Source organism: Cryptomeria japonica, chromosome 5, assembly GCF_030272615.1.
Source record: "Cryptomeria japonica chromosome 5, Sugi_1.0, whole genome shotgun sequence".
NCBI lineage: Eukaryota > Viridiplantae > Streptophyta > Pinopsida > Cupressales > Cupressaceae > Cryptomeria > Cryptomeria japonica.
Window position 1 is genome coordinate 737436753 of NC_081409.1, and position 16954 is coordinate 737453706.

Sequence of the window (16954 nt, forward strand, 5' to 3'; positions counted from 1 at the left end):
TAAATATTGACAATTTTAAGTGCACGATTATATCTTTAACCAAGTATCGAGCTACACTTTGAAATGTTTACTTTTCGACCCTTGTACGCATAATGGATCTCAAAGCATGCATCGTTGAAGCCAAAACAATAGCTATTAGCAATTAAGTGGCACGTGGAGACAACATAAAAAAAATTGTCAAAATTTTATGTTAAGTTGCATATAAAGACAACAAAAGAATAAATCGCCAAAATTTGATGTATCATTTATGTTTAGTTGCATATAAAGACAACAAAAAAATAAATCGCCAAAATTTGGTGTATCATTTAGAATCTACAGGGACACAAAATTAACCATAATGATAAGCTTGCCTATCCTTAAAGACGTCGCATTGTAAAATTAAGCGTTATTCTGTTTCTACTTTCTGATATGTCCAAAAATGTATACTTTCTCCCTCAATCTTCTGTCTTTACCATCGACCAAAAGAAGTTTCGAATGTTTGTTAGAGCATCCACTGTACAACACGTGAAGGGCGCGGGACAGCTGCTGCCACGTGTCCGATGTTTGACGATGCGGTTTTTGCAGGACAATATCATGAATGGAATTCCCGATGACTGAAAGCATCTTATACGGCCAATATGTGACAATTTAACGACATGCAGACGAACATGCCCAGTACTGACGAATATTTCGACTGTCTGTCGGCTTTTAAAACTCCGTCAATTCACGAAGATTTTTCGAGGAAATTTCCAAACGCGTGGGAAAGAGGGCCACAAAAGGAATCTGCAACTTCCAAATTTCATAAACAATGACTCATTTCGTGAACAATCCTTCAAAAATTTCCAGCTATGTCCAGCTTGTCTTGAACGGCTAGATGGCGACGCGCAGTTTCCTATCCATTTCTGCATTTAATTTGCGCTCCACGATTTCTCAAGGCGTCGGTGATGAAATCTATAATACCTACTCCCCATCTCCCTGCAATCCATGCTCTACTTCTCTCTCAGAATTCAAGAGAATTATAAGGTGAAATACAATGGAGGAATTTCAGGATTTCCTTCCAATTATGGCGGAGAAATTGGGGGAACCCGATTTTATGGAGGAACTGTGTAAAGGGTTTCGTCTACTGGCGGATCCACAACAAGGTTTGATCACCGTCGAAAGTCTGAGGACAAATTCGGCTATTTTAGGTGTGGAATCTCTGACAGATTCAGAAATAGAAGCGATGGTACAGGAAGGGGATTTAGATGGCGACGGAGCTCTGAATGAGCACGAATTTTGCGTTCTGATCGTTCGACTCAGCCCTTCTTTCATGGCGGAGGCTGAAAATTGGCTACAGGAAGCCCTGCTTCATGAATTGGAAGAAACGTTGAAAGATCGTAAATCTTAAAATTCAGAAAAATATTTATTTGCATAAATTTCTTTTACAGATCTTTGTATGCCTTTCATCCCTTTTTTAATGAGATGTTTAGGATCTATCTGTCTACAAAGTTAGCTATAACAGCTATTGTACGCTTCCCCTATACATGAGTTGTTTATGACGGGATCACCCTCAATATAAAATGTTGATTTATTGATCTTTGGGAAAGAAGATTAAAGTTTATCTAATATGAAATGAGGTGATAATATAGAATTGGAACATAATTTAAGTTCATAGATAAAACTAATAATCGATCTATTTAAACATGTATTTTTGAAAAAATTATGTTTATAAATCATATATTACTACAATATATGAATACTTTTTTAATTTTTTAAGATTTATTATCTATTTTCATAATTTGTGATTTACCGAATTATTATTTTTTAAATATAAGTCATATTATCATACTTTCACTCCCAAATCACCTTCTTAATCAACTATATTGGAGAACATCATGACAAACAACTTAATTGAACTCCTTGATCCATCAAGTTTAAATGATTCTTTTCAATAAAAAGTAGTATTAACAAAAAAAATTTAATAAGAGTTGAAGCCACTTGATTTTAGTTTAATGTCTATAATAAATTTGGTTGCTACAAGCCATTTTGAGATACATAAAAGAAACCTATTAATACCATATTAACGAAATTCCCCGACCTACTTGTCATGTATTATATTACTCTTAGTATTATTTGTGGGCTACTTTGCTTCTTCTTCATAGAGTTTTTTATGTTGTTAAATAACGTTTCTATATTTAAAAAAAAAAAACCATAATTATAGAATTGATTTTCATCCTCTCGAGCCTTTGTTGGATAGGAAAGATAGCAAAGTTGGTTAATATTGACATAACATTGTGTCTTATTTTAGCGCCTAATAAGATTTACAAATAAATAGAATAGAATAGAATATTTCTTATTTTAAAATAAGTTCAATAATTAATAAGAAGATTAATCTTTAAAATATCAAATGTTATCAATGAGTCCTTAGTCTACTACTGAAGTTGAAAGGTTCTCATTGATCCCACTAGAGATCAAGTCTTGTTGAGTGCAAGGCTCTACAATCATAAGGGATGGGGCTAAGATTGTGTCCCGAACGAATTTGGCGGAATGGATAACCCTAAATCCTTGGCTCTTAGCTAAAGAGGATGAATAATCCTCAATAAAAAAAAATCAAATTTAAAACATGTGTTTTTAATTATTTTATAATTTTATATTAGAGTTATTTTCAAGCGATTGTACATATTATTTATATTTCAAAAGAAGATAAAAAAAAAGTGGTGATTGTAGTTCTTTGTTAGAAAGTATAAAACTTGTTTAGAGTAGATTTAAAGATTCGCTATGACTTTTTAATGTTGATTTAAATAAAAGATAACTTAATACTGGATGTTAATATATATGATGTAAAGGAGACAAGGATATGGCCATAATTAGATAATATGATTTATATTTTCTAGATTGGAGAATAATATATGATTCTTGGATGCATGTTTGAGAGATAAGAAGATATCTAGATAAGGGATTTGGGATCATAAAAATATCCTATTTTACCTTAGACTTTATTATTAAAGATTTTCTTCATGATCTTATGTTTATGCCCTTTAAAACTCAGTTTAAAAAAAAAAAAAATAGCTTCAACATATTTTTGAATTTTAAGTCGTTGATTTAGAATTTTTTCCCTAGACCTCATGGTAAGCATGTCTATAATTATTATGAAGCATATCATAAATTATATTTATATATAGAATAGGATAATATCCACCTATAAAATAATGAAAAGACGATTGTTAATATCATGAGACCCTAAGATCCTCTTAGGAAGACATTTGCATAACACCTAATTTCATTCCAAATATAGAATACATTAGGATTTATTAGATTGCGTAGAGTAATGAGCACTTAAAACTCTTCTTTATCATATTTATTTGTTTTATTTTTTTAGAGAATTATCAATATTTAGAAATTGAACATTCTAATTAGAAAAGATCTTTAGATAATTGAATTTGTTTCTAAGGTGTTTACAGAGAGAACATTGTTTGAATTATTAATTATGGATCTATCAAACTCATTTCACTTGATAAGAAGCACAATTTTGGATGGAAAAAACTAATAAGAAGGATTAAATAATATTTATAAAGTTCATGATCTCATAACAAAAAGGTTTGGTTGTGGAATAGTTCTCTAACACACTAATTATACTGCTTATGATTGTATCAAGTGTTGTTATAGAGATTGATCAATTTTCTTCATTGTTAAATATTAATTTGGAAATAGCATGATAAATTTTATTGTGGGTTCATTTTAGATGTGTTTGTGTTTCTCAAGTTTGGATCCAAGTTCATTAGATTGATAACATTGCACCATTTATCTTAGTCTATGTTGAATTTCTAATTGTATTAGTTTTCACAAGTTTATTTATCATGGATTGCCTCTTGCCCCTTATATTAATAGAATTAGAAAAAATACTATTGAGAAGAACTTGATTTCACAATACATCAACCTCCTAACACAAAGAAATTGAGAAGACAATTTTGATTCTCTTTGCACAAGGCCAAAATTAGAAATCACTCTTATGACATAAGATCCATGCATTTGAATGTATTTCTTAATAAACTCACCATGACTATAATGAATCACAATAGGTTTCATTTCTCAAAAGTTTGAGCATGATTTTTAAAACTCAGTTGAATGAGGAGTTGCATTAATTAATTTAATGCATGAACCTAAAGAATGAATAAATTGGGAGAAAATCCTAGCTCTATGTTTATATTGAAGTAGAGAGATGAATCTAAAGGAAGAAATAAAAGATAAAGTGGATAGTAATAATGCTATTAAGATGCAAAGGAAGGGTTACCAAACCAAGTATGCATATTATTTTCGATATCATATATAATTAGATTCTAAATATTTTTGAATGAATTGTTATTGATATCACCTAAAAGTTATTTGTTGTGTATTTACTTATAATTATCCAAATTAGATGTTCTATTGGTTGTGTTGGGACTCAAACCTATCATGCCCTTTTGGTTTGAGCCCCTTCCCTTTTGTGTGCCCATTTCCATACCCTTGTTAATAGCTTACCTAAGAAATGTTATGTGGGTCATTAGGCTAAATTTTTGCTCTTAGTTGTGTGTTCCCCCTTGTGCATACCTTAGTCATTTACCCGATATTGTAAAAATCCGAAAGCAGTTGCTTGGGATTTGTTTGCTTCCTCTACCTTGTAAAACAACTTAACACGTACCTATGTTTCAAATTTGGGAAATTTTGGACTCAAATTAGTCAAGTTATGGCTTACCAAAGGTTCTCATAATTTCAAGAACCTTTATCAGTGTCGATAATGGCTCAAAGAACCATCACAATTGTTGACAAGTTCTTATTTCCCTCTACACTGCCAACTACCAATTTCCTTAGACAATTTTCAATAAAGTGCTTGTTGAGACTTTCTCATGGTTTCAAAACCTTTGTCGACTCTTGATGTGGTTCTCATAACTCCTTCTCTTTTCAAATTTATTCTTTATGGGGTATGAATCATTAATAAGACCATTTTGGGGCAAGGCACATGCAAATTCGTAAGGCCATCTTATAGAAGAGTGCAATAGATACTCCCAGTTTCATTTTAGTGAAGTTTTGAGCAAAAATAGAGAAGTTATGCAAGGTTGGAGCTTTTGGTGGTTCTAGGAACCATTGGAACCATCAACAATTCCTAGGTTTTGGTGAATCAATGACTATTGCTTTTGTGCAAATTTGGCGACATTGTGCTATTGTGGAGTTTTACCCCTCATTTGTGGTTGTGAAACTCCACGCATGCCCCTGATGCGTATCAGACCCCCACATTTCCTTTTTGATCCATCTTCTCACATCAATTTGAAAAATATCATTGCTATGGAACTTACTAAGCTAAGTGAAAATATCCTTGTACCCATCAAATTTTTACAATACCAAATTGTCCTTACAAACTTTGTCAAAATTTATTGAATAAGATTCCCCAAAATCATCCATTCTCGATACTTGTCATTTTTTCGTTTAGTTCTCAATAAGAGATTTGAACCCTTTGAAGCTACATAATAACTTAGATTTATGCTTGAGAAAATACACAAATCTTCTTCGAAAAATCAATGAATGAAAAATAATACAAAGATTTTGAAAGTGAATGTGTATTAATAAACTAAACCCACCATTGTGTTCAATTCAAAATCCTTACAGATCTTATAAGCCTTCAATAAAACCAAACATCATTGTACTTTCCATCTAAAAAATCCAAAGAATAATTAAAACATAAAGAATATGGTAATATACTAAAAGCATTTGCACATAGCTATTTCACAGACCTTTGTTTCATCCAAGTGAAGGCTTCCTACACAAATGGAAACAAATTCTTCATCATGGTGGGTAAAATATGAGCCATTTGGTGTAAGCAAAATCTTTTTATCATTATCATTATCAAAAGCTTGTAATTCAATTGTTTGAATACAATTATGATGTGCGCGTGCACGTATGTGTGTGTGCATATTACATGCATATACATATACATATACATATACATATACATATACATATACATATACATATACATACATATGTATGTATGCATACATATACATATACATATACATACATATGTATATATGTATACATATACATATAGGGGAAGCACACCCCCATGTTCTAATAACCATGCACTCCTTGTGCACCCAACCCCCTAGTAAAATTTCATTAATAAATTTCACGTGTACTAATAGCTGCTCACTTTTTAAGGTTTTTTGCTCCATGATTGACCCATTTGTGCACAACTACTAGGTCGTTTGAGCATAAGTATTGGCAATTTTAAGTGTGCAGTTATTGGGGCACCTTTAAGTAGGTATTCGCTGACACTTTGAAATGTTTACTTTTTAACCCTTGCGTGCATAATCGATCCCACAAAGTGCTTTGTTACTACCTAAAGCCAAAACAATAGCTAAAAATAGTTAAGCCACATACAAAGACAACAACAACAACAACAACAAAAAATCCTCAAAATCTGATATACTATTTTGAATTTGTGAGTGTGCAAAGTTAGCTATAATGACTATTGATACACTTTCCCCATATGTGTGTGTGTAACAAAATCCTCTACAATTATTACCTAACCAAAAGATGGATTTTGTTTTACACGTATACATACTCTACATGCTAATCTCGGATCTGCAAAATACAACATTCTTTTAGAATTTTTTTTGTGGTTTAACAACAATGGGATGCAGCATGAAGACTTCACTTCTGTAAAAACATTTTTTTAACAATTGTTTTGCAGTTTAATAACAATGGGATGCAAAATGAAGACTTCACTTCTGAAAATTTTTAAAAAAATTCGTCAATTATTTTACAAATTTTAGAAATTGTGCCGAATACTATTTTGTGTAGAACGACTTCGTATATTAATGAAATTCCGGATTATGAAAACATCTTAACCGGGCAAATATATGACGATTTTCCCATATGCTGACGAATATGCTCGGTAATGACGAATATTCCAAGTCAGTATCGGCTAACTGTCTGGCTTTTAAAAGTACGTCAAGTCACGAGAATTTTATGAGTTGCTTTGAGGGCGAATTCGAGGAAATTTCCAACTCGTGGCAACGAAAGGCGTCTGCAACTTCCAAATTTTAATTCACCGACTTCTTTTAAAAACTTTCCGGCCATCTCCAGCTTGTCTTGGACGGTTAGACAGCGTCGCGCAGTTTCCTATCCATTTCTGCATTTAATTTGTGCTACATGATTTCTCAAGGCGTCGGTGATGAAATCTATAATACGTCCTCCTTATCTCCTTGCAATTCATGCTCTACTTCTCTCTCAGAATTCTAGAAAAATATAAGGAGAAATACAATGGAAGAATTTCAGGATTTCTTGCCAATTATGGCGGAGAAATTGGGGGAACCCGATTTCATGAAGGAACTTTGTAAAGGATTTCGTCTACTGGCTGATCCACAACGGGGTTTGATCACCGTCGCGAGTCTGAGGAAAAATTCAGCAATTTTAGGTGTGGAATCTTTGTCAGATTCGGAAATAGAAGCGATGGTGCAGGAGGGGGATTTGGACGGCGACGGAGCTTTGAATGAGCATGAATTTTGTGTTCTGATGGTTCGACTGAGCCCTTCTTTCATGGCGGAGGCTGAAAATTGGCTACAGGAATCCCTGCTCCATGAATTGGAAGAAACGTTGAAGGATTGTAAAGCTTAAAATTCAGAAAAAATATTGTTTGCATATTTTTTTTTCACAGATCTTTGTCTGCCTTTTATCCCCTTTTTACTGGTATGTGAATGGCAATTTCTGCATCAAAGCTGCATTAGGATTTCTTAACGCTAAACACTCAACACATGGACTAGGGTTTCTCTTTTAGAAGGAGGGCAATCGTACGGCATTAAGAAAATGCAGTTAAAGATTAAATGAATATTTTTTTAAAATTAGGTATCTTAGATTAATAATTGTAAATCTTAAGTTCGGCCATTTATTCTTCATACAAAACAGTATTTGTCGAAAATATAAAATTTGTAAATTATAATGGATTTTTACATGATTTGTAAAAATGTAAAAACTCTACTGAAGATCAATTGTATTATGCAAATTTGTGTATTTGATAAGGTGGTGTTTTGTTTGGAGAATAGTCATCTCTATTGGAGAGGGATGGAGAAGTTTGTTTTAAAGTTGTTAGTGTTGATGATGACTATCCATAAAAACTCCATTGAAAATCAATTCTCTTATGCACATTTGTGTATTTGATGAGGTGGTGTTTTGTTTGGAGAATAGTCATCTGTATTGGAGAGGGATGGAGAAGTTCGTTTTAAAGTTGTTAGTGTTGATGATGACTATCCATAATTGAACCAAATGTATTCTTTAGATCTAAAAAACAACAATTCATGTGATGTCACCTCAGCACACCAATGGAACATGACTTGGTGCATAAGTATCTCTCTCACATTTTTTTGGACTTTTTGGACACCTTGACAAAAAGCATGTTGGTGTGGCATTGAAACCTTAGTTATAAGTAGGGGACTTGCCAAGTAAGTTGATGTAAAAAAGGGAGTGATTTGAAATTTCCACATAAAATTTTGAGAAGCGTAATTTATGATGCTCAACTCTTAGATCCTCTCCCCTATTTGTGATGTAATGAAATCATTCCAATATAAAAAATTGATAAATTGAGCTTTAAAAGGGTTAAAGATAATTCAATATAAAGAATTAGACAAATACATTATACTTAATATATCAGGTGGGGTCATCTTTAATGAAAAAATATAAGGTGAAGGTTCTATTAGTAATGATTCAAAATCAAGTAGTCACAACTCCTCCTAATACATCTCATCTCTATTACTAAACATTCTAGGAAAATAAAATGTGATGAAGAATGGGAAGTTAAGGATTTCAAGGCTACATATTTGTTCAACGAATGATAGCAAAGGGTTTGACTTCACTTCAAACGACTTCAATCCAAACTCTAGATCTTTTAAGCTAGCTATAATATGAGGTGAAACATGGAATTGCAACAAATTTCATATTTTTCATGTATGGGAAGTTATAACCAACAATTACATTTCATTTAATCTCTAGTTTAGTTTACAAAAGGCTAAATATGAACATTAATTTTTTGTTTATCATTTGGATCAAGGAGTTTATATATGCTTATCTTATGTGGAAGATAATGAGCCTCAAGGAAATAGATTAGTGATAATCAACAAATTAGTATTCAAAAATTCATTTGCTATCTTGCAAGCCTAAAAAGGAATTCAAAAGATTTTTTAAAATGTTATCTAGTTTTATCTTGTGTAGAAGATGAAGAGGCTTGAGGAAACTAATTTTTATTTTCTCATTGTGTTATTATTTTGGTATAAATGCTTATACATGACTAGAAAGAAGGGGAAGGGGATTTAAAGTGAGAAAGTTCCAAGTCCACAGCATATCCTTCATACGAGCTTACCATGAGCTAAACATTTTATTAATAACATATCTCAACAATCCATCTTAGCATCAATGGCAATGGTACTTTTTCAAATGCTTGGTAAAATTATGTGTATTGAAATTCTAGTATATCTTATGACATGAACGTTTGATGGTTTATCTTCACTTTAATCAAACGATCTAAATTCTTTTCAATCATGAATTTTCCATATATTTGCCTAAGCAAATAATAATAGTCCAAAAAGTTTATGGGAGAGTACTAAATCTTAATATTTATTTCTTGCAATCCCATTGTCCCAATAATCTTTTTAGTTCTTTTAAGCATGTGTGAGAGCAAAACTCTAAAGTTGTGAAAAGGGGGAGGTATAATAAATTGATAAAATACAATCGGTTTTGATCAAAAGAAGGGTCTTGATTTTCTCCTAAAATATTTTTTAGGTGGATTCTAATAATTTAAAAAAAAAAGAGGTAGTATAAAGTAATAAAATACAATCAATTTTGAACAAAAGAAGGGTTTTGTTTTTCTCATGAAATATCTTTTAGGTGGATTCTCATAATTGAAATAACTTGTAACAATTTTTGACTTGAATGTTTAAGATATAATTCATGATCTTTAATATCATAAATTAAATTAAAAAAATCATAGAATTTGATCCAAAACATTTCGTTTAAAAAATTGCAAGCTTGAATAATCTATTTTAATAGACTTTGAAAATTTAATGTTATTTAGAATTGCTTATTATACAAATTTTTGGTTTATCTTTTTATTTAATTTTTATTATTATAAATACTTATTTAAAAAGTTCCAACAGGTTGTGGCCAAATGTTATTCTCGTGTTAGAGACCAAGATTCGAATTCTCCAAGTGACATCTAAAGCATTGATGGACATTACGCATTGTCAAAATTGCAATATACTCATTGGACAAATAATAGAACTATGATAACTCGATAAAAATAATAACTAAAACATTATCCCTATATGTTAAATTTATTAGTACAACACTAATAAAATGATAGAACAATATCCTTCAACTCAAAATTGTAAGTATAATTGTATTCTCATGTGTAAGGAGAATTAGAGTAATATCCTCATAAATAAAATTGTTTCGGTAACCAATCTTGTTTATTAAAAATTGTTTCAAATTATTAGCTTAGTCCGTGTAGAAGATGTTAATTTTGTAATTAGGGATCCATATAAAAAGTACTTTCAAATTATTAGCTTAATCCATATAGAAGATATTAATTTTGTAATTAGGGATCCATATAAAAAAGAAGACGTTAATTTTGTAATTAGGATCCATATAAAAAGCACTTTCATCCGTGTAGAAGATGTTAATTAAGTGGCCTATGCAGGTCTCGAACCTGCGACCTTCGCGTTATTAGCACGACGCTCTAACCAACTGAGCTAATAGGCCTTCAGTTGAAAACCTTCTGTCTTTTTTTAATTTGACTTATTCCATTTCGATGGTTATCTTTTATACCATTGGGAATTTCTCGGGGATGGGAGATACCTAACATATTCCTCTCTTTAGACCGAAAATACATTTCGACATGCTCTAAAGAAAAATATTAAGAATAAATTAATTAATAAATGAGCATTTACAATAAGACATTGAAATAAATGCTAATAATTTTAAATAATAAATAATGATATTGTTAAGTGTTATATTTTTATTTGTTGTTAAGTGTATAAGAAATGATTTTAACAAAGTTATTTTTAAATTATCAAAGTGATGTATATATATGGAATTAATCTTATAACTGTGAGTTTGGCATTTGAATTTTTTAGAAGTTTGTCTATGCATAAAAAACTAGTTGGTATGGTCAGGAGTTACATATGATATGAATATCATGTCTTTGTGTCAAACACCATTATCATGTCAAGCCAAAAAAAAATTAACATTGATTGAGCACATCAATTGATTCTTCAATATGTCTAGGTTGTAATACGAATGCTAAATATTTGATGTATTTCTTAATTAGATTTTTTTTTTCAAATGTTACATATTTTTTTAAAATATGCTAGATATTTTAAACCAATTAGGACTTTCCTTCAATGCAATATCTTGGCATGTAATTGAATTTTTTATGCATCTAGTCAACTCATAATGACTAGTTAAAGAGAAAATTTAGACTCAAGATTTGAATTTGAAGTTTAAAAGATTAAAGGTCATTTTCATAACTGTACATTTAATCCAAATCATTTAAGCAGTTGTTAATTGACAAAGGCAAATAAATGGATGGAACCAAGGATCAATTCTAGACCCTTAAAATAAGTACATATCAAATCAAACTAGGATCAATTTATTGACCAAATTTCACATGAAATATACATTATTTTGCATACCAATCATTGCATTATGAACAAATAGATTTGTATGAGGTCAATACAGAGAGGAAAGTGCAAAGTATGTAATTTTAAACGTGATAATTTCTTCTACTTTAACTAGTGTAGACGTATAAATCTAACCACTTTCCTAAGTGAATATTTAACATTCATTTTAACCACATTCTCCTTATTAATTAAATTCTATTTAATTAATTTCTTCACATTCGTCTATTTGATTAAATGAATTACTCAATTTATTTAATTAAATTCATCTTAAACTTTTTCTAGCCTTTGATTAAATAAATCACTTTATTTAATTAATTCCCCTTTCTCCCTTTTTAATTATATTTACATTTAATTAAATTGATCCTTGCAAATAAATAAATCTAATTTATTTATTTAAATCTCCCACTTGTATTTATGCAAGTTGCATCTATTTAGTTGAAATAAAATAATTTTATTTTAATTAAATTCCTTTTCCCTCCACTTGCATTTTCCTACATCTCCCACTTGCTTCCTAAACCCCTTCTAGATTCTTCTAATCCATTACAATTAGCCTAATCCATCTCCTAATTTTTGTCACAATCCTAAGCAAAGAGAAGCCACTTCTCAAAGCCTCCAAAGTCTTTGAAATGCATTAAAGGTCTTATGTCCTCAACAAGTTAACCCTCAAAGTCTTCCAAACCATTTAAGGCTCTTGCATAACCATTAATGGTTAGCTCAACCTTCTTGCATGATTAGAGACTTTCTCTCTAACTCAACCCGCATCTAACCCAAGGGTCTCATCAAGCATTCATGGCTTTAACCTTGGTTATCCTATTAACCTTTGCACAAGAGTTTACCCCTTGTATAAAAGCTTTATCCAATGGATGACCCTAACCTAACCTTAACCCTTACCTCCTAAGACAACCTTCATGTATTTTTAAGCATTTAATGCTTCTTACATCTCCTCTCAATCAACCTCTTGTTGATAATTGTCACCATTTCATTGTTGAGAATTGTGAACATGAATTGATTAACTTTCAATCCTAACCCTTGTTAAGATTATTTGACTTTGACCATCCATTCCCCTATTTTCCCTATAAATAGAACCCATTCCTTCTTCAAAAAGAATCCAAGTCTTTGTGCATCAAACTTATAGTCATTTTACTAGTCATTTTAGCCTCTCTTTGTTAAATCATCATAATAGCATTTAGAAGCATTTTAATATCATAGAATATCCAAGTTAGACTAGTATATCATTGCTAGGATAATCTGCTAATCTTATTATCATCTTTATGCTAGTTTAATTATCATAATTTCGATATCATATACATCTTAGAATGCATTCATACATATAAATCAAACATCACTCATTCTTGGAGTTGTCATTCCTAAGTCACTTTTCTCAGTGATCTGAGAGCAAAGACATTGACTTTAGGGATCCTATGAGATAGAGAACAATAGGACACCCCTTGGCAAGTTGATCTATTTGAATATAGTTCTTATAACTTGCACCAAGAGTCTCATTGGTGTGTGGGTCTTTTGAATCTGAATTTTATGCTTTTGTCTCCCTCATTCCCCACATACAACTTGTATATGAGCTATAATGAAGATGCATTCCAACATAAAGTAAGCAATCAAGCACTTATAAAAGTATATAGTTATGGATGTAGATATCCATTTAGTGCATATTCTCATATAATGAAAGCTTCATCTAAAAATATGCAAATATAGAAGAGAAAAAATAATTAGCAACCTCCACCAAAACCATCTAAAATAAGCATAAGCATAATTATTAATTGTATGAAAAAAAGGAGAAATAACATTAAGCTTGTAAATAGCTATAGGTATTTCTAAGGGATATAAATAAGCTACTTCCTAACAAAAACTAGTGTAACATTGCATAAGAAACTAAATAAATACTATATTTGACAACTAGAATGATTATACATAAGCACCTAAAGTTATACTACACTTGGTAGCTATAAAACTAAATAAGGTTTTCATAGACCATGAGATTGAATCCAAGAGAGTGGTGTTAGTAACCTTGTCTCTCCTCTAATTAGTTGTATGCAAAAGATGTAAATAATGTGGAGGAAAATAAATAAGATGAGATAAACTATCAATAAAGCTCAATGATGTACATAACAATATAAAGGTAGTATTATGTAATAGCATAAAAGGGGAGTAAGTGGTATGCCAATAAATTCTCCATTGATAATAGGTAGCAAGATGTCTCAAATGTGCCAAATATGGTCATAAATATTCATAAGACAATAGATAATGCATATTGGCATATCAATGAAATGTGGTATATCATCATGGTAAGATTTATGAATAACATAATAACCATGGGCCTATATAATATAATCATGACTAGTGTAAACGTAAGAGAAAAAATGGATTCATGTAAAATCTAAATACATAAGCATAATAACCATACAAAATCTTGTAACTATCATAGAGAAATATCATAATGTCACACAATATAAATAATAATGATAATCATAAAAATTATAATAGAATTTACCTAGAGACTATGTGGCATCATGTAGTATGAACCATGAAAGACGTGCATCTCTACCTATTCATTCTTAAAAAATGATCTCAAAAGAAATGTTGGTTTTGAAACAAGGAATAAATTCATGACAAATGTGTGTGTGTGTGTATATATACCAATACAACATATAAAGTAAACAATGTATAGAAATGTGAATCCTTGGAAATAATCCCTTTACACTCATTACAAGATATCTATTTTTATCTCTTCCTTGGTTAAAGAATGGTGTCCTTTAACAAATCTTCTTCCTAGCTTGGAACACATGCATTTTTGTTGAGGATATCTCCTTGGTATTGAAGGTGTTTATACTTGATGTGGATCTCTATCTTCCTTAAGGTATCAACATGGAGGTATGTTGACACCTTTCAGGGGGGCATATTAAGGTCTCCTTGATGTTTGTGTTTGGTGCACACTACAACACCCATTTTGCAATCACATTTTTAGATTATCTTGAAAATGAAGATTTTGCTTTGTAAATAACCCATCATACCTTGTTGGCCAATGGAATTCATGCCTTCTTGTCTCATCAATTGGTGTACATCCTTGTTCTTTTCATAAGTCTCATTGTGCTCTTGCAATAATATGTCATGAACAATATTAGTGGTTGAGATATTTTTGGCATTGAGGTCTCTTCAACTAGTTGACTTGGAACCTTTTGTTTTCTTAAGTACTGAAGAAGGAAAAATCTCAAGCCTAATGGTTAGTGCATAAATCAAATTAAAACACAAACAAAGCATTCAAATGCACAAATCAACCATTATACCTTATTTCTTCACTTCTTCCTCCAATTGAGCTTGATGAAGTAGAGGCGCCCTATTGATCCACTTATTTTCTCCTTGAGATGGTGGATTGTGGATTGCTCTCCACTACACAAAAAGAGGGATTGGATTCAAAGGATGATTGTGGATTATATGTGTGTGATGAAAAACGTGTGTGCTAAACGAAGGGCTAAAAAGAAAGCTAATTAACCAAACAAACACAATACATCATACACCTCAAGATTAGAATGATAAAATCAAAACAAGCATAAAAATGATCATATAAAAAATGCAAACCAAATACCCGCTTCGATTTGATTATTTTGTGATTGGATGTGTGCTCATTACGTAGCTTCGGATTTTCGATTATGCTCCATGATATTGATGCAAAATGATAAATGATGAGTGATAAAAGATGAAGTGTGAAGTGAGTGTTGGCATTACAACAGAAAAGGAGATTGTTGGCATTTCAATAAGGATATTGAGAAGGTTGTTGGAGATCATTGATATAATTGAAGAAGGATGATTACTATGTTAATAATATTATTTTGTCAATGATGTCAAGCAATTGATTTTTTGACTCAGAATGATGTTGCCATATCTTAAGAAGTATGTTTTGATAAAAATTAAGAGGTCGGTAAGTGACTCAAAAATAATGTGATAATGAAGGGGAATAATAAGCTATTCAATGGGAAACTATTACCGAGTTAGACAATGATGAGATCATGTTGTTTTGATTGTTTTGATATACTACATATGATGTTTAATATTGTACTATATCACTAAGCAAATAACCTAGTCGGTAAACCCTAAGGTTATCGATATCGGTTAAAGAAGGTAGAATGTCTACCAAGTGAAGTTCAGTATTTATTGAGTAACAACCAAGTTATAATAGATCACATTGGATGGATAAAAACATTATTTAATAAAGGATGATGATGAGCTGGAGATGAATAAATGATTGGTATGCTGCGCATGAAGTATGTTGAGGATCGACGACATGGAAAATCAAAAAGGAAGATCTACAACACAGATTGAACTTCAATAACCTAGCACAAGTTCCAAGGAAGGAATGCAAGTTCCAAGGCAAGGTAAAACATTTTTCAGATCGAAGGATACATTGAACCTGGTCAAGTTTGAAGATCTGATGGCTAAGATTGATCATGGGAAATGTGATCAAGGAGATTTAGTGGTTAGAGATTGTTTATAGATAAGGAATTGTTGATGAACAATGTATGCGGGCAAATGTATGCATAATGATGCTACAGTAATGTTTACTGAGCACAGAAGCTTGAAGATCTGATTGAAGAATAGATTGAGAAGCCTAGCAAGCCCAACAAGGGACAAGATAAGTCATATGACAAGATTGTTTTGAGCAAATAGAATCTGCTTTAGCATTTCAGATGTGAAGTTGCAGATATATTTTATTACTATTGTTTATTTTGTAAGTGACAAAAAATCTCTTAATCGAGTGGACTTAACAGTCTATTTTGTAAACCCTCTAGCAAGGTAACATTCTAAATGAGTGTTTGAAATCCTTTGACAAGGTCACTTCTAACAAAGTGCAATACTCTAACAAGTCTAAAGGAAATCCCTTAACTAGGTCACATATAACAATGTGTTTGTAATCTTTAACAAGATTTTCTTTTAACCAAGCAAACTCTAGAAGGGTATATTTCTTAGTGGGTCCAAAATCCCACAGTGGTTTTTCCCTATTTGGGTTTCCACGTTAAATCTGGTGTTATATGTGTTATGATGTTTAAGTGTATCTGTTTATAAGTATTGAATAATTTACAGTCTTAGTTGCATATCAGTAAAGGCTACCGAGGTTGAATCTATTGAATATATTGAAGATTAAGTTTTTATGATTCACCCCCCCTCTCATCTCAACTAACAGTGAGTAATGATTTTGGCAGAGTAACAACATGGTTATGAAAAAGTGGATCAGAGAGCATTTGGTCTAAAAATGGAGAGATTAAATAGAAGATGAAAGGAAG

The 16954-nt window shown here is 31.3% G+C and overlaps 2 protein-coding genes and 1 non-coding gene across 3 annotated transcripts; 2 read left to right on the forward strand and 1 right to left on the reverse strand.

The window, feature by feature from the left end:
- The first annotated feature begins 638 nt into the window (after positions 1-638).
- Positions 639-1553, forward strand: LOC131028766 (calcium-binding protein KIC). The gene has a single exon (XM_057959104.2). It carries the CDS (start codon positions 1013-1015, stop codon positions 1364-1366), a length of 354 nt encoding a protein of 117 aa, XP_057815087.2. The 5' UTR covers positions 639-1012; the 3' UTR covers positions 1367-1553.
- A 5428-nt stretch (positions 1554-6981) lies between these two features.
- Positions 6982-7648, forward strand: LOC131028787 (calcium-binding protein KIC). Its single transcript, XM_057959135.2, has one exon. It carries the CDS (start codon positions 7258-7260, stop codon positions 7609-7611), a length of 354 nt encoding a protein of 117 aa, XP_057815118.2. The 5' UTR covers positions 6982-7257; the 3' UTR covers positions 7612-7648.
- Positions 7649-10669: 3021 nt separating this feature from the next.
- Positions 10670-10743, reverse strand: TRNAI-AAU (transfer RNA isoleucine (anticodon AAU)). The gene has a single exon. It is a non-coding gene; the product is annotated as a tRNA-Ile (tRNA).
- Positions 10744-16954: the final 6211 nt, after the last annotated feature.